The sequence below is a fragment of the Symphalangus syndactylus genome, chromosome 6 (genome assembly GCF_028878055.3).
Source record: "Symphalangus syndactylus isolate Jambi chromosome 6, NHGRI_mSymSyn1-v2.1_pri, whole genome shotgun sequence".
Lineage (NCBI taxonomy): Eukaryota > Metazoa > Chordata > Mammalia > Primates > Hylobatidae > Symphalangus > Symphalangus syndactylus.
Window position 1 is genome coordinate 111,231,220 of NC_072428.2, and position 19,700 is coordinate 111,250,919.

The following is a 19,700-nucleotide window of genomic DNA, read 5'->3' on the forward strand; positions in this document are numbered from 1 at the left end:
ATCAAAGGAAAGGAGCAATTTGCTCCTTACTGTACAGGTATCAAACATCTTTCACCGGAATAACATTTCCAAGCCTTAAAAATGTAGCTAACTCCTTTTTCTCCACTTTAGAGCCTAGAAGAGTAAGTAAAATAAGGTAACATTTTGAAACTCAGGGACTCAGAAACAGCAGTTTGACAGCAATGCTGGACACAGAATTTTACACATACGTTCAAAGGAATAATAGCTGTGTGAACAGATGATCATGCCCACCATAAATTAGCACTAAGTCTTTTGAATGTACTAAGGAACTATTCATAACATGGAAACAACATGGTGCCTGACCTTGGGGAGCTAGTCTCAGACAATGTCTTTGAAGTCACTTCATTCTTGTTCTTACTTCAAGTATCTTAGACATGTGTCTTTATATAATCCCCTTGAGGATAGGGACCATATCTGAATTACTCCATGTGTTTCCTGACACAAACAACTCTGAAGATTGAAAGATGGATATTATATGGGAAAAAAATCATTAAATTTTAATTCTACAAGATACAGAATCATTTTGTTTCTCTTCTACTTTTTCATTACAAAAGGATTCCATGAATTCTTTTTCACTATAACAATTAAAAATAAGTATATACAATAAAAACAAAAACTCCTTTCTTCTACATTAGAGACTCAATTAGCCCTTTGGTACATAGTTCTGTTTTAAATCTACATTCCTGATTTTAATCTCATGCAATTAAAAGTATTAGGACCACATTTATGGTCACTGGATTTATGTCAGATTGAGCTTTATATAGAACTACCTTATTTCACCATAAACATTTTAGGGAATAGTAGTTTAAACCTCATTTTAATCTGCAATGTGAATTTTCCTATTCTTCTATCTCAGTATTGAATTCTCCTTGTACTCAGCTTTTAATTTATATTTTGTCATCAAGTTCTAGAAAGCTCTCTACAAAGGAATTTGCACCCTTAATCTAGACAAGAACACAATAACGTAAGACAAAATATACTTGCCAGTTTAACTAAAATGGATTGAGCACACAATGCATTCCAGCTCCTGTGCTAAGCTCTATGTTTAGATTTCTAGTCACTAAGAGTGGGGAAGAGAGACATACAGACACTTTAAATACAATGTATGTGACCCTCTTTACCCTGACTCTGTTCCTCATCTGCTCATGTTGGAACTTTATGTAAGTATTATAGGTCCTCCCAAACAGGGGCTCTGGGGCAAGCCCACTCCTGTGGGCTCAGAGCTGTTCCAGCACACACTGCTACCTCTGATTTCTTGTTGCCTGTCTAAGAGCACACATGCTGCAGCCACTCCAGGCACTAACCATGGTGACTGTCTCCCATGGCTCCGCCTGATACATGCCCTCATGGTCCCAAATCTGCACATCTGTCTGTGCGGAGCCTTACTCTGTCCCTTTGTGTATTCTCAGTTGGTGGGTTTCCAAAGCCTGGGCTCCAATGAGTTATACTGTTTAGTGAAACACTTTTTCCAGCATTTACTTATAGTTGCTCACAGTATCATAGAACTCAGTTAATCTCACTGTATTAGTCCGTTCTGATGCTGCTATAAGCACATACCCGAGACTGGGAAATTTATAAAGGAAAGAGGTTTAATTGACGTACAGTTTAGCATGGGTGGGGAGGACTCAAGAAACTTACAACTGTGGCAAAAGGGGAAGCAAACACATCCTTCTTTACATGGCAGCTGCAAAGAGAAATACAGAGTGAAGTGGGGGAAAAAGTCCCTTATAAAACCATCAGATCTTGTGAGAACTCATTCACTATCATGAGAACATCATGGAGATAACCATTATTAATACCTCCCACCAGGTCCCTCTCATAACACGTGGGGATTAGGGGAAATAAAACTCAAGATGAAATTTGGGTGGGGACACAGCTAAACCATATCATTCTGCCCCTGGCCCCTCTCCAAATCTCATGTCCTCACATTTCAAAACACAATCATGCCTTTCCAACAGTCCCCCAAAGTCTTAGCTAATTCTAGCATTAACCCAAAAGTCAAAGTCTAAAGTCTCATCTGAGACAAGGCAAGTCCCTTCCACTGATGAGCCAGCAAAACCAAAAGCAAGTTAGTTACTTCCTAGGTAAAATGGAGGTACAGACATGGGGTAAATACACCCACTCCAAAGGGGATAAGTTGGCCAAAACAAAGGGGCTAGAGGCCCCATTCAAATCCAAAATCCAGTGGGGCAATCATTAAACCTGAAAGTTACAAAATGATCTCCTTTGACTCCAGATCTCACATCCAAGTCACGCTAATGCAAGAGGTGGTCTCCCACAGCCTTGGGCTGCTCCCCTGTGGCTTTGCAGGGTACAGCCTCCCTCCCAGCTGCTTTCACAGCATGGCGTTGAGTGTCTGTGGCTTTTCCAGGCACACAGTGCAAGCTGTTGGTGGATCTACCATTCAGGGTTTGGAGGACAGTGCCCTTCTTCTCACAGCTCCATTCAGCAGTGCCCCAGTAGGGACACTGTGTGGGGGCTCTGACCCCACATTTCCCTTCTGCACTGTCCTAGCAGAGGTTCTCCATGAAGTTTCCACCCCTGCAGCAAACTTCTGCCTGGACATCCAGGCATTTCCATACATCCTCTGAAATCTAGGTGGAGGTTCCCAAACCTAAATTCTAGTCTTCTACACACCCACAGGTCCAACACCATTTGGAAGCTGTCAAGGCTTGGGGCTTGCACTCTCTGAAGTAATGGCCTGAGCTGTATATTTGCCTCTTTTGGTCACAGCTGGAGCTGAAGCTGCTGGGACACAGGGTACTATGTCATAAGGCTGCACAGAGCATGAGGCCTTTAGGCCTGGCCCGCTAAATCATTTTTCCCTCCTAGTCCTCCAGTCCTATGATGGGAGGGGCTGCCATGAAGGTCTCTGACATGCCCTGGAGACATTTTCCCCATTGTCTTGGTGATTAACACTTGATTCATTAATGGTGATTAGCTCCTCATTACTTATGCAAATTTCTGCAGCTGGCTTAAACTTCTCCCCTAAAATGTGTTTTTCTTTTCTGTCGCATCATCAGCTGCAAAGTTTTTAAACTTTTAAGCTCTGCTTCCTCTTGAACACTTGCTGGTTAGAAATTTCTTCTGCCGGATACCCTAAATCATCTTTCTCAAATTCAAAGTTCCACAGATCTCTAGGACAGGGGCAAAATGCCACCAGTCTCTTTGCTAAAGTATAACAAGAGCCACCTTTGCTCTAGTTCCCAACAAGTTCCTCATCTCCCTCTGAGACCACCTCAGCCTAGACTTTATTGTCCATATCACTGTCAGCATTTTGGTCAAAGCCATTCAACAAGTCTCTAGGAAGTTCCAAACTTTCCCACATCTTTGTCTTCTGAGCACTCCAAGTCTCTAGGAAGTTCCAAACATTTTCTTATCTTCTTCTGAGCCCTCCAAACTGTTCCAACCTCTGCCTGTTAGCCAGTTCCAAGGTCACTTTCACATTTTGGGTATCTTTACAGCAGTCCCCCACTACTAGGTACCAATTTACTGTATTAGTCTGTTCTCACACTGCTATGAGGACATACCCAAGACTGAGTAATTTATAAAGGAAAGAGATTTAATTGACTTACAGTTCAGCATGGCTGCAGAAGCCTCAGGAAACTTACAATCATAGTGGAAAAGAAGCAAACACATCTTTCTTCACATGGTGGCAGCAAGGAGAAGTGCATGGTGAAGCAGGAGAAAGCTCCTCATAAAACCATCATATCTCCTGAGAACTCCCTCACTATCATGATAACAGCATGGAGGTAACTACCCCCATGATTCAGTTTCCTCCCACCAGGTCCCTCTCATGACAAGTGGGGATTACAGGAACTACAATTCACAATGAGATTTGGGTAGGGACATGGCCAAATCATATCACTCCTCTTTGTAGAGGTGAGACATGCCAAATTGCATCTGAAATTAAGTAGAAGACACAGCCTCAAGGTTCTTTCCCCAGGGGTTCCTCAGTCTCATAACTAAACAAGCATGGCAGGAATGCCCTGCCTGTCAGTGTATTACACAGGCCCATGTATTACTGAATCCCTCAGTCCAAATCTGGGATCCTCCTAGAAGACACAGTACTTTTCCACTGGCATTCTTTCTGCTACCCCTGGGAGATTCTGAAGGATTATAAGATGAATGGCTGATCAAATTTGATTTTTACAAATCTAGTTAACATCTAGGATGATAACAGGATTACAAATGTGCTCAAGAAGTTGGTGGATGGCACCATTGGAGAGATGTTAGAACAAGTTATCACTGGATGACATGAGTCCTCAAAGAGCAGTATTAAAGGCTGCAGATGGAAAGGTTCTGTCCTTGAAGTGGCACTAGATGTTCAGATAAAACTAACTACACCTGGTGTATTAGTCCATTTTCATACTGCTGTAAAGGACTTCCTGAGACTGCGTAATTTATAAAGGAAATAGGTTTAATTGACTCACAGTTCAGCATGGCTGAGGAGGCCTCAGGAAACTTATGAGCATGGCAGAAGGCAAAGGGGAAGCAGGCACCTTCTTCACAAGGTGGCAGGAAGGAGAAGTGCCAAGTAAAGGAGGAAGAGCCCCGTATGAAATTATTAAATCCCATGAGAACTCACTCACTATTATGAAAACAGCATGGAGGAAACCACCTCTCTGATTCAATTACCTCTATCTGGTCTCTCCCTTCACACGTGGGGATTATGGAGATTACAATTCAAGATGAGATTTGAGTGGGGACAGAAAACCATATCACCTGGGATTTAAAGATCATGAACCACGGCAGGACAAGTAGCACCACCATCAGTGCCACCCTTTTATACCCCCAACCTTCTCCTGCCACACACACACAGACACACTCACACACTCACACAGGAGAGGGTTGTGGTGTCTTCCTGGAGAAGCAACATTTTAATTTTGGCAATGACGCCAAGGAAACCTTCAGTGATGATGGTGACTCTCTAAGAGACTTTGTTTACCATGGAAAAGAGGTTTCCAAAGGAGCAACTGAGAGGTGTAACAGCCAGGGAAGGCATCAGAAATCAAAGAGGAAGCACCAAGTTTGTGACCACTAGCACTCCTTCAGTTCCCTGATGGTAGATTCAAATCACAATGAGTCATGATTGTAGACTCTATTCATAATGATGAATGAATACCTGGTATTGAAAGTCTCCTCTCATCACTTTTTTTCCTTTCAAATGGTCTTAACTGTTTTCCTACAATTATTCTTTAAGATGTATTTTAGAATTTCTTTTTCATGTTTTCCCCAAATTCTTCTGTGATTACAACTGGAATAGCATTTTAATTAACTTGGGAAGATTTGACATAACATGTCTGCATTTGTTCATGTGCTTTTTAATGACTCATTAAACTTTTGATATATTTTTCACCTGCATCCTATATATCATGGTTGAATTTAGTGAAGTTGTTTCAGTATTGTAATGGGATCTTTTCTCTAATATATTTCTTACTAATTATTTATAGACTACAGAAAAGCTATACAATTTTCAAATGTGAACTTTATAATATCTAATTATTTTTCAGTATATTCCTTGGATTTTCAGGGTAAACAATCATACAGTTACATATAATTGGTAATATTCTATAATGAAATATTTCATAATGAAACATTTTGCATTCCTGAAATAAATTGTATGGGCTAGTGATACAGCATATAATACTACCAGATGTTTTTAATGCTCCTGGATTCAATTCACAATGGCAAAGGAATTTTTACGTCTATATTTTGACAAATCAAAATTGAACTAATTCTTTATAGTATCAGGATGATAATGACTTTACAAAGGGATTAGGAAACATCATCTTTGATTATTTTCTACAAAATAGTTTCCAAGGGAAACAAAGTGAATTAAGTATTGTTGAGCCAGTCACTGGCCTGGGCATGAGGGGTTCCATTTTGAAGAACATATGGGAACACTGACCCTGTAGAAGTCATTAGCCTGGTACTCAGAAGCTACAAGTGACCCCATCATCCTGATTTCCTTTCTCAGACATCAATTTAGTGATCTCTAAAAATAGAAATAGGTTATCAACCTTCCATTGAGATCTGTCAAAATACTGACACTACTCCCAAATGGAAGCCATATGCTTCAGCAGTTACACTGGAGATCTATATTTTTGTATATCCCATTTATGAATCACATTTAAGATTGTTGCAAGCATCTACACCAGCATTATCCAATGTTTGTAATGCAACTTTAAATTCAACCCTAAAATCACACAAATATTAAAATAATGTTTAAAGAACTGTAACCTTTTTCAGTGGGATAGACCCTTTTCTATTTTGCATGTAATTAGTATGCAGACCATCAGGCACTTGCAAAAGCCAGAACTCTAGATAAAATCATATAAACAAAATTAACCTTATTTTGGCTTCAGAACACTGTAATAATATTATTTCAAGGTCGAATGTTATATTTATGCTTAAATGTTTTCTTAAATAAACTTCCTGACGACTGCTCACTAATCTTGCTGTTGAGTACAAACCTCCTCTAAAATTGACAAAACTTTCAGGAAAACATTGATGCACCTCTCCTGTCTATCATATTTAGAGTTGCCATATAACCAAATAAGGGTGGAAAGAGCTGTACACAGTAGAAACTTTTGACCCTGGGACCTAGACTATTAATCAGTGGTTAACCACAAACTGAGCTCTAAACTACAATCCACAGGGATTCCTCACTACACCCTCCTGATTTCACTGGATTTCTTAAGAGTTACCTGATCTGAGGGCCAGATCAAGCAAAGCCAAACCTTCCATAGCTACGGGAAAACATTTCTTTGGGGTTAGCAGAGTATAACTGGTTTTAAAACATATTATTGTTTCGTTTTTTTCTTCAAATGTGAATAGTTTCAAAATTTTTATCATTACACAATAATGCACATTCATCGTATTATATTAAAGAAAAAAATCAAGCCGAAAGTTACAAGAATACATTAAAAATGTCTTATAATTCCTCTACCGAAAGGTCGTTACTGTTAATATTTTGGTATAGATCTTTACAGATTTCCTATTCAAATAACTTTTCAGGAATGGTTCAAGATCTTTGCAATGTAACTAAAACTACTTCTCTTCCAAATATATATCATGTGATTTTTTTAAAAATATTCAACTTTGTTTATATGGAACTGTTTTCATTGCACTACCTTATATGAGATGAAAAAATATGTACCTAAATTGTTATGTTGAACTCAAAACAATTTTTTAAAAACTGTGTAAGCTAGAATTACTTTCATTAGTCATTGATAATAGTTTATATGTCCAAATAGTGACAGAAAAAAATATTGTATAATTGCATTAAAATGATGAAATTCATAATTTGCTATTATTTTATTATTTTCTTTTATTTTTATTATACTTTAAGTTCTGGGATACATATGCAGAACTTGCAAGTTTGTTACATAGGTATACATGTGCCATGGTGGTTTGCTGCACCCATCAACCCATCATCTACATTAAGTATTTCTCCTAATGCTATCCCTCTCCTTTCCCCCGAACTCCTGACAGGCCCCCGTGTGTGTTGTTCCCCTCCCTGTGCCCATATGTTCTCATTGTTCAACTCCCACTTACAAGTGAGAACATGCAGTGTTTGATTTTCTGTTCCTGTGTTAGTTTGCTGAGAATGATGGTTGCCAGCTTCATCCATGTCACTGCAAAGCACATGAAACTCATTCTTTTTTATGGCTGCATAGTATTCCATGGTGTATGTGTGCCACATTTTCCTTATCCAGTCTAACATTGATGGGCATTTTGGTTGGTCCCAAGTCTTTGCTATTGTGAATAGAGGTGCAATAAACATATGTGTGCATGTGTGCTTTTAGTAGAATGATTTATAATCCTTTGGGTATATACCCAGTAATGGGATTGCTAGGTCAAATGGTATTTCTAGTTCTAGATCCTTGAGGAATCACCACACTGTCTTCCACAATGGTTGAAATAATTTACACTCCCACCAACAGAGTAAAAGCATTCCTATTTCTCCACATCCTCTCCAGCATCTGTTGTTTCCTGACTTTTTAATGATCTCTATTCTAACTGGCATGAGATGGTATCTCATTGTGGTTTTGATTTGCATTTTTCTAACGACCAGTGATGATGAGTTTTTTTCATATGTTTATTGGCCACATAAATGTCTTCTTTCGAAAAGTGTCTGTTCATATCCTTCACCCACTTCTTGATGGGGTTTATTTTGTTCTTGTAAATTTGTTTAAGTTCCTTGTAGATTCTGGATTTAGCCCTTTGTCAGAGGGATAGATTGCAAAAATTTACTCCCATTCTGTAGGTTGCCTGTTCACTCTGATGATAGTTTCTTTGGCTGTGCAGAAGCTCTTTAGTTTGATTAGATCCCATTTGTCTATTTTGGCTTTTGGTGCCATTGCTTTTGGTGTCTGAGTCATGAAGTCCTTGCCCATGCCTATGTCCTGAATGGTATTGACTAGATTTTCTTTCAGGGTTTTGATGGTTTTAGGTCTTACATTTAAATATTTAATCCATCTTGAGTTAATTCTTGTATAAGGTGTAAGGAAGGGGTCCAGTTTCAGTTTTCTGCATGTGGCTAGCCAGTTTTCCCAACACCATTTATGAAATAGGGAATCCTTTCCCCATTGCTTGTTTTTGTCAGGTTTGTCAAAGATCAGATGGTTTGGAGTCAGGTAGTGTGATGACTCCAGCTTTGTTCTTTTTGCTTAGGATTATCTTGGCCATACGGACTCCTTTTGGTTTCATATGAAATTTAAAGTAGTTTTTTCTAATTCTGTGAAGAAAGTCAATGGTAGCTTGATGGGAATAGCATTGAATCTATAAATCACTTTGGGCAATATGGCCACTTTCACAATATTGATTCTTACTATCCATAAGCATAGAATGTTTTTCCATTTGTTTATGTCCTCCCTTATTTCCTTGGGCAGTGATTTGTAGTTCTCCTTGAAGAGGTCCTACACATCCCTTGTAAGCTGTATTCCTAGGTATTTTATTCTCTTTGTAGCAATTGTGAATGGGATTTCACTCATGATTTAGCACCCTGTTTGTCTATAATTGGTGTACAGGAATGCTTGTGATTTTTGCACATTGATTTTGTATCCTGAGATTTTGCTGAAGTTGCTTATCAGCTCAAGGAGTTTTTGGGCTGAGATGATGGGGTTTTCTAAATATACAATCATGTCATCTGCAAACAGAGACAATTTGACTTCCTCTCTTTGTATCTGAATACGCTTTATTTCTTTCTCTTGCCTGATTGCCCTGGCCAGAACTTCCAATACTATGATGAATAAGAGTGGTGAGAGAGGGCATGTTTGTCTTGTGCCGGTTTTCAAAGGGAATGCTTCTAGCTTTTGCCCATTCAGTATGATATTGGCTGTGGGTTTGTCATAAATAGCTCTTATTATTTTGAGATACATTCCATCAATGCCTAGTTTATTCAGTGTTTTTAGCACGAAGGGGTGTTGAATTTTATCGAAGGCCTTTTCTGCATCTATTGAGATAATCATGTGGTTTTTGTCATTGGTTCTGTTTAGGTGATGGATTACATTTATTGATTTGCATATGTTGAACCCACCTTGCAACCCAGGGATGAAGCCGACTTGATCATGGCGGATAAGCTGTTTAATATGCTGCTGTATTTTGTTTGCCAATATTTTATTATTTTCACATCGATGCTCGTCGGGGATATTGGCCTGAAATTTTCTTTGTTGTTGTTGTGTCTCTGCCAGGTTTTGATATCAGGATGATGCTGGCCTCATAAAATGAATTAGGGAGGGGTCCCTCTTTTTCTATTGTTTGCAATAGTTTCAGAAGGAATGGTACCAGCTCTTCTTTGTACCTCTGGTAGAATTCGGCTGTGAATCCATCTGGTCCTGGGCTTTTTTTTTTTTTTGGTTGGTAGGCTATTAATTACTGCCTCAGTTTCAGAACTTGTTATCGGTCTATTCGACTTCTTCCTGGTTTAGTCTTGGGATGGTGTATGTGTCCAGGAATTTATCCATTTCTTCTAGATTTTATAGTTTATTTGCATAGAGGTGTTTATAATATTCTCTGATGGTAGTTTGTATTTCTGTGGAATCAGTGGTGATATCCCCTTTATCATTTTTTATTGTGTCTATTTGATTCTTCTCTCTTTTCTTCTTTATTAGTCTGGCTAGAGGTCTATCAATTTTGCTAATCTTTTCAAAAAACCAGCTCCTGGATTCACTGATTTTTTGAAGGGTTTTTCATGTCTCTATCTCCTTCAGTTCTGCTCTGATCTTAGTTATTTCTTGTCTTCTGCTGGCTTTTGAATTTGTTTGCTCTTGCTTCTCTAGTTCTTTTAATTGTGACATTAGGATGTCAATTTTAGATATTTCCTGCTTTCTCATGTGGGCATTTAGTGCTATACATTTCCCTCTAAACACTGCTTTAGCTGTGACCTAGAGATTCTAGTATGTTGTGTCTTTGTTCCCATTGGTTTCAAAGAACTTATTTATTTCTGCCTTAATTTTGTTATTTACCCAGGAGTCATTCAGGAGCAGGTTGTTCAGTTTCCATGTAGTTGTACAATTTTGAGTTAGCTTCTTAATCCTGAGTTCTAATTTGATTGCACTGTGGTCTGAGAGACTGTTTGTTATGATTTCTATTCTTTTGCATTTGCTGAGGAGTGTTTTATTTCCAATTATGTGGTCAATTTTAGAATAAGTGCTATGTATAAGTGCTATGTGCTGATAAGAAAAAATGTATATTCTGTTGATTTCGGGTGGAGAGTTCTGTGGATGTCTATTAGGTCCGCATGGTCCAGAGCTGAGTTCAAGTCCTGAATATCCTTGTTAATTTTCTGTCTCATTGAGCTGTCTAATATCGACAGTGGGGTGTTAAAGTCTCCCACTATTATTGTGTGGGAATTAAGTCTCTTTGCAGGTCTCTAAGAACTTGCTTTATGAATCTGTGTGTTCCTGTATTGGGTGCATATATATTTAGGATAGTTAGCTCTTCTTCTTGCATTGATCCTTTACCATTATGTAATGTCCTTCTTTCTTTATCTCTTTTGATCTTTGTTAGCTTAAAGTCTGTTTTATCAGAGACTAGGATTGCAACTCCTTGTGTTTTTTGTTTTTTTTTCTTTCCATTTGTTTGGTAAATATTCCTCCATCCCTTTATTTTGAGCCTATGTGTGTCTTTGCATGTGAGATGGGTCTTCTGAATACAGCACACCAATGGGTCTTGACTATCCAATTTGCCAGTCTGTGCCTTTTAATTGGGGGCATTTAGCCCACTTATATTTAAGGTTAATATTGTTATGTGTGAATTTGATCCTGTCATTATGATGCTAGCTAGTTATTTTGCCCATTAGTTGATGCAGTTGCTGCATAGTGTCGATGGTCTTTACATTTTGTTATGTTTTTGCAGTGCCTGGTACTGGTTTTTCCTTTCCACATTTAGTGCTTCCTTCAGGAGTTCTTGTAAGGCAGGCCTGGTGGTGACAAAATCCCTCAGCATTTGCTTGTCTATAAAGGATTTTATTTCTCCTTCACTTATGAAGCTTAGTTTGGCTATGAAATTCTGGTTTTCTTTAAGAATATTGAATATTGCCCCCGCTCTCTTCTGGCTTGCAGGGCTTCTGTGGAGAGATCCACTGTTAGCCTGATGCTTCCCTTGTGGGAAACCTGACCTTTCTCTCTGGCTGCATTTTTTCCTTCATTTCAACCTTGGTAAATCTGACAATTACGTGTCTTGGGGTTGCTCTTCTTGAAGAGTATCTCTGTGGTGTTCTCTGTATTTCTTGAATTTGAATGTTGGTCTGCCTTGCTAGGTTGGGGAATTTCTCCTGGATAATATCCTGCAGAGTGTTTTCCAAGTTGGTTCCATTCTCTCCATCACTTTTAGGTACACCAGTCAAACGTAGGCTGGTCTTTTCACATAGTCCCATATTTCTTGGAGGCTTTGTTCGTTCCTTTTCTTTTCTTTTCTTTTCATTCTTTTTTCTCTAATCTTGTCTTCATGCTTTATTTCATTAAGTTGATCTTCAATCTCTGATATCCTTTCTTCCGCTTGATCGATTCGGTTATTGATACCTGTGTATGCTTTACAAAGTTCTCGTGCTGTGTTTTTCAGCTCCATCAGATCATTCATGTTCTACTCTAAACTCATTTTGGTTAGCAGTTCCTGTAACTTTTTATCAAGGTTCTTAACTTCTTTGCATTCAGTTAGAACATGCTCCTTTAGCTTGGAGGAGTTTGTCATTACCCACCTTCTGAAGCCTACTTCTGTCAATTTGTCAAACTGATTCTCCATCCAGTTTTGTTCCCTTGCTGGCGAGGAGTTGTGATCGTTTGGAGGAGAAGAGGCATTCTGGTTTTTGGAATTTTCAGGCTTTTTGTGCTGGTTTTCTCATCTTCGTGGATTTATCTACCTTTGGTCTTTGATGTTGGTGACCTTCGGATGGGGTTTTTATGTGGGCGTCCTTTTTGTTGATGTTGATGCTATTGCTTTCTGTTCGTTAGTTTTCCTTCTAACAGTCAGGCCGCTATTCTGCAGGTCTGCTGGAGTTTGCTGGAGGTCCACTCCAGTCTCTGTTTGCCTGCGTATCACCACCAGAGGCTGCAGAACAGCAAAGATTGCTGCCTGCTCATTCCTCTGGAAGCTTCGTCCCAGAGGGGCACCTGCCAGATGCCAGCCGGAGCTCTCCTTTATGAGGTGTCTGTCGACCCCTGCTGGAAAATGTCTCCCAGTCAGGAGGCATGGGGGTCAGGAACCCACTTGAGGAGGCAGTCTGTCCCTTAGCAGAGCTCTAGTGCTGTGCTGGGAAATCCTCTGTTCTCTTCAGAGCCAGCAAGCAGGAACATTTAAGTCTGCTGAAGCTGCACCCACAGCCGCCCCTTCCCCCACGTGCTCTGTCCCAGGGAGATGAGAGTTTTATCCATAAGCCCCTGACTGGGGCTGCTGCCTTTCTTTCAGAGATGCCCTGCCCAGAGAAGGGGAATCTAGAGAAGCAGACTGGCACTGTGGTGGGTTCTGCATCCAGTTCGAGATTCCCAGCGGTTTTCTTTACACTGTGAGGGGAAAACTGCCTACTGAAGCCTCAGTAATGGTAGACGCCCCTACCCCCACCAAGCTCGAGTGTCCCAGGTCGACTTCAGACTGCAGTGTTGGCAGCGAGAATTTCAAGCCAGTGGATCTTAGCTTGTTGGGCTCCATGGGGTGGGATCCATTGAGCAAGACCACTCAGCTCTCTGGCTTCAGCCCCGTTTCCAAGGGAGTGAACAGTTCTGTCTTGCTGGTGTTCCAGGCACCACTGGGGTATGAAAAATAATCTCCTGCAGCTAGCTCAGTGTCTGGCCAAATGGCTGCCCCATTTTGTGATTGAAACCCAGGGCCCTGGTGGCGTAGGCACCCAAGAGAATCTCCTGGTCTTCGGGTTGCAAGACTGGGGGAAAAGCATAGTATCTGGGCTAGATAGCACCATCCCTCATGGCACAGTCTCTCATGGCTTCCCTTGGCTAGGGGAGGGAGTTCCCCAACCCCTTGTGCTTCCTTGGTGAGGCGACACCTCACCCTGCTTCTGTTCGCCTTCCATGGGCTGCACCTAATGTCTAACCAGTCCCAGTGAGATGAACCGGGTACCTCAGTTGGAAATGCAGAAATCACCCGCCTTCTGCCTTGTTCTCACTGTGAGCTGCAGACTGGAGTTGTTCCTATTGGGCCATCTTGCCAGCCCCCCATTTGTTATTCATTTATAAAGACACCCAAAACATCCTTACCAGTACTTTTTCTCCTTCTCTTCCTCTCGTTTTCTACTTCCCAACCTTTTCCCCAATCTCTCTCTTGGTCCCCCTGTTGCTCTCTAGTGCTAACAACCTGAGTTTGATAACTCAGTAATTAAAGCTGATAATTATATGATTTCACTAGGACAACATTTGTAATATGTACAAGTAGACTACAAATGTAGCCTCTTTGTTTGGATGTGTCTGTATATATCTTCATAAAGTAACCGTGAATGAAATCACAAGAAATGAACAATATATTTAGGGAGGGAATTTAGTAGCTTGGGGTGAGGAACAGAAATAGGAAATAAACTTTTTATTATGTACCCTTTTATAACTTATGAATGATGCTTCTTAAAACCGCTGTTCTCTGTGGTGGGCAGATCTATGCAAACCTACCCCCAAAAGTTCAGGAAGCTGAGAGGCTGAAGAAAGAGGCCAACAAGTCAATTTTCTAAGAAAGAAACATTTAAAAGGGACTTACAAATGGAATCCATGTCTGTGTCTCAGGTGGCAGCAAAACAAGATGGTGGATCCCTGCACCATTATAACCCTAGACCCAGGGCTTATATGCCATTGGAAAAGGGTGATTCAGAGGGATGTGTAGGAAGATTGAAGTATGATAACATCAAGGTTGTTTTGACCTAAGGGCAGGATTTACCATAACTGTGCTCTTACACAAAGAACAATAGATAAACTGGAAATCTTACAGACCTTCCTGGGACTGGGGTTAATCAGAAGTCAACATGGCACATTAACATCCAAGATGGAGTTACTTTAGCCTCTTAAGCAAAAAAAAAAAAAAAAAGTCTAAAACTAAATCTACATATATATCTCCAAATATACAAAGTTATTAGTTTAATAGTGCATAGGCAGCTCCCCGGATTCTATAACTTACTAAGTGCCCAGAGCAATAAAACCACTAAAAGTAACAGTTAGCTTGTAAGTCTGCAGTGGAAAAAATTTTTTTCTCCTCTCTGAAAATAGTTTTACTTGCCATTTTATAGAAGAGTGCCATGACACGTTTAGGGTACCATGTTTGAATCAGTGGCCCGGCAAAGGCACACGAGTGCCTTTCCTATTGTGGTACTATGTCAAACTGCATGTTAGTGTGCCTGGCCTGAAAACACACACACACACACGCACACAAGATTGGCAGATAAATCATCTGAGACTGTTCCTTAGTTGCATTGGAGGCAGCTGCAATGAGGTAAGAAAAGTGACAAAGTTGAATTTTAACCTTGGTCTTTTTTGAAGCATAAGTTACAGCCATTCCTGGTTATGTAAGTCATATTCATGCCCTTTTGGCAACATCTGTACGGCAGAGATGCATGTTCAAGTTTGAGAGTTAGTTATGCAGGGATCGGATATTCTTGATCTTGCCTCACAGTTTTCTTGATCTTCATTTACAGGTAGTGAAATCAAAGTTATCCAAAGAATATAACTTTATTAAAATGAAAAGATCAAGAAATCATATCGTGGGAAGATATTTCAGCAATCAAAGCAAACTACAACAAGGCACTGTAACAAATGTTCGATCGCCATATCATGTCAGAGGTCCAATAAATCAGGTTTGTTCTGAAATCCTTCTCAGCAGGATGTGTGCAAATATAAGGACTATGTAGGCTCCCTGCAGGAGAGATGAATCTGGAGCTGGAGACAAGCTACTCACCTGGACAATGGTCTAGGAGCCAAGCGCTGCGCATTGCACACATTTGGGATTGACCACACACACTTGTGCACACCAGCACATGCATGCACACCAGTACACACACAGTTAAATAATGATAACACTTCTTACAGCTTTATGAATTCAAGATGTGACCTTGAACACCAATCCATTTCACAGTGAAAGATATACCTAGAAAAACATTACTTGAAGCATAATTATTAACCAGAACCACTGTGGGCCAGGTATGGCATTGTGATAATAAGGTGAAATATAGACACTTAAATTATGTGAAAAAAAGGATAATGCTCTTTCATCTTGTCTTACCATCTCAATAGGTACATCAATATTGAAAAGGAGAAAAACCAATTACATTCCACTGGCAAGTAGAGGTTGTGCTTGCATTCTTTACCAGGAGAAAATGTGGTGTTTCTGATGGCTTAGGCTTTGTGAATCTAATGCTTATGAAAAACATTTCTTCCTATACTTTTAAAATTTTATTACTGAAAGGAAAAGAACAGGAATGTTCCACGACGGAATTTGAAGAGATTCTGTGAGAGAGATATAAAGTGAAATATTTTATAGTTAAAACACCAATATATTTAACTTTACACTTCTTGTGTTTTTCATAAACATTCCCTCTTGTCCTATCTGTGCACTTGGACAGGTAACTGCAGTCTGAATTAATGAAATACATAATTTTAAAGTAAGTAAACAAAATGTACTTCCTCATGTATTACTTTACTATGTTTCATTGATGATATTACTTAAATCTTGTGTTTGCCCTTACAACCCTAGGTAACTTAAAATTACAGTTATATTTTATGTAAATATTTTGCAAAGGACTATGCATTCTCAAATGTATAGGTGCGTTTTCCCATCAAGCATTTGCATATGTCCACAAATAGTATTATGTTACTAGTATCTATATTTTGATTTTCCTGAGCAACTGTATCAAATCCAAATTTAGAGTAGACATAAAATTATTATTTTAATTAAAACTGTGGCATACATATACATACCTAATTATAGTAGTGAGAACTATCTCTTCTATCTCTTTAGGTTCAAAATGGTGAATTTCTTTATTATACAAATGCTTTGTTGTGAGATAGCATCACACAATTACAATGGATTTTAGAGGTTTGTCTTTTTTGGGTGGGGTGGGAAGCTGAGAGGGTTAATTCAATACATGGCTGAAATTACCAAATGTATAAATACCTCAATTTCACTACCATACAGGAAAAAAACACTTATTTTGATTGATCAGTTCTTTTGTATGAATATCCACCTTCTTTAAATACTCTATTTTTATATATATTTTTATATGAAGATAAACATGAATTTATATTTAACTGTCTTAAATTATATTTAAATAAATGCAAATATCACTTGATATAAAACAATACAAATCTGCATCTTACAGATGATAATATTTTTAGAAGAATTATACAGAATTAACTTCAAAATAAAAGACTTTTCCAATATACACTTAAATGCAAACATCATTTTTAAGTTTTCAGTAATTTTTTTAATGTTACCAATGTCTGCAGCCTCTCCATCATGTTTTAACATACTGTATACTCTATAGCAGTTTTACAGTCAGTATTTCTTATAATTTTCTTTAGACCTAACCATTATCACCTGACTGAGGTTACTCTGGTATTTATCTTTTCACTGCTGAAATAATAATGGATTTTAGAAACAATTGTAATAATAGCATTAATAAATGTCTTACTAGTAATAGTCTGTGTTTGTAGAGTATCTTTTCTTTTTTACTGAAGATGTACAACTATGCAAATAGTGACCACTTGGCAGGGATATTATCATGTGGATTCAAGTATTATAGCATGGTTAAACAGGATTAACTATATAGTTCCTTCTAAGCCTAATATTCTTTAAGTTTATGATCAGATGAACTTCCCACTGTGCAATGAACAAAATGTATGAAGATAATGTATTGTAGTGAAAGCTTTTTAAAAATAATAATAATGACACTTAAATGCTAGGAATCATTTTAATTGCTCCTTAACTGAAACTGCATTTTATTTTACCTAAGTGTATGTGTATGTGTATGTGTACACATATCCATGTGCACGTTTTTGTACATATTTAGCAAGTTCTTAATTTCAATGGGAAAAAATGGGAGTAGACATTTTAACATATTTTTAGGTGTAAAAGTTACAGGAAATGTATTATTTTGGTAAGAATTTATTAGAATCCAATCCAAACTAAACTAAAGAAAACATTTATAACATTAAAAGTCAACAATAACTGCATAAACATTTCCAAGCATCACTGTTGATCTTGTGTGTGGGCGGGCGTGTGCGCGCGCGCATGTGTGTGGGTGGGCATGCGCGCGCGTGCGTGCGTGTGTGTGTGTGTGTGTGTGTGTGTTTAAAGGCACAGTGTACTATTTGCCAACCACCCAAGTAGGCAGATAAGATCCTGCACAGACATGAAAAAGAAGGGCTCACATTTGCCTGCCGGTTGGGTTTACATTTGGGTCATTCAATCATCCTTGTGTTATTTGCCCATGTGCCTAGAAGTCTTCTCTACAGAGCAATGGTTCCTACTTAAGAATGTGTTGGAAGAAATTACTGATTTTTGAGATAGAAATATTTCCCATGATGCTTATGGAGAAAAAAAAACTAATACTATTCTCCATTTGAAATGCCTTTTAGTTTCCTTTCACTGAACAATTCCAAGAAGAAATATAGAAATGGCTGAAAATTATGTAACCAAATAGGAGTTATTTCAAAGCTATAATGCTTTGGCAGAGCAGGGAGGGGTATCTAATATAGTGGTGAGATTAAGAGCCTAGATAGTTAATCAGGGTTAGGATATTATTAAGTATTTTCCTAAGGGCTCCTCCATGTGAGTAAATGCTGAAACAATCGTCTTTATCTAAAATTTATCTGAATTTTTATCTTATAAAAATCCCCCAAATTCACCAAGACCAGTGGCTATTAATGTATTTAAAATGAACAAAAATGACTGAGTAAGCTCATATAAACTGATAACTTCAAAAATACGTGTTCAAGCACAAAATGATAGCATAGCAGATTCCACCATTTTGAGTGGATCAAGGAATAATTACTCTCCAAATGCTACTGTAGTTTTTTTTTTAATGTGTACTTAAAGTTGAAATGATTTTTATTGCTCTTGGAAACTAAGGCATTTTAATAGATCACTTCAGCCTAAGGCGATGAACCAGAAGTTGTCGGGAACCCCCAAAGACCTACTAAAAACAACAGGATATTGCCACACCTACAAACAAGATTTTGTATTTGGCACAACTTCCAAGGTTTCATACTGTCAAAAAGCCTTTTATCATGCTTTTATTGCTGCAGTAACTGCTATTATCAACTTCCATATTTCTTTTATGATTCATTCACTTGATGTAGGAGGATGTAGAACTCATTTTTTTCTAATTCATATAGACCATGCAGTCCTCCTAAAATGGTATTCCATTTGTTTTCTTTATGCTTGCTGAAATGTAAAGAATCTGTTTTATGGCCCTATTAAATGTCAGATCACTATGCTTTAACACACTAGATACATAATCAAATATTACAGTGAAAACTTATCAAGAGTATTTAAATTGTGTAAGTCTATTTGAAAGGCAAATAAAAATAATTACTTAAAACCAACTAATAGTAGGGGAAAAATAAAAACCGTCACTTTTAGAGAAAACACTATAAAAGGATTCCTACAGTGTAATACTATTTAGGTAGCTTAGGTTTTGGATTTGATTTATGTTGCGTGGTATTTTCTCCCAAGTCTGTAGCATTCTCTGCAGAGGACTTTTTAAAATTTTGTTTTTCAAAGACTTTTTTTCTAGCCCTTTTTGTAATATATCTGGGAAAAATATTCCATTGTAGATTAGGTTATGAGTAGGCATTTAATATCTCTAACCAAGGTGTCTTCTTAAGGTGATTTATGTGTAGCATCCCATGATTCATTTTATCATATAAAATAAAAAATATACTTTTTATAATATGAAAGAGTAATTCCTACGAAATCCATTAAAATGTTTAGATATGTTTTAAAAGCAAAATATTTACAATTGATTATTGGTACATAAGAATTCAGAAGTAATATGGTTTCATAAATACAAAATGTATTCAATTGATTCTCAACTCTGCAGTGACTTATGGTTGGCTGGTAAATGCAGCTATTTGATGTAGCTTTTAGGGCTATGCTACACAGTTTAATGATGATGATATGCGATTTATTTATATATTTTGTTCAACTGTATTTCCACTTTCTTTTTTATAATAAAACCTGTCCAA

The 19,700-nt window shown here is 38.2% G+C and overlaps 1 protein-coding gene across 1 annotated transcript in view; it reads left to right on the plus strand.

Moving 5' to 3' along the window:
* The window catches only part of CPED1 (cadherin like and PC-esterase domain containing 1), a 314,315-nt gene extending 297,166 nt beyond the window's left edge, over positions 1–17,149 (plus strand). Inside the window, exon 23 of the mRNA XM_055283806.1 lies at positions 15,152–17,149. Coding sequence (XP_055139781.1) covers positions 15,152–15,364 — 213 coding nt within the window. The 3' untranslated portion in view covers positions 15,365–17,149. The remainder of the gene's footprint in view (positions 1–15,151) is intronic.
* Positions 17,150–19,700: the final 2,551 nt, after the last annotated feature.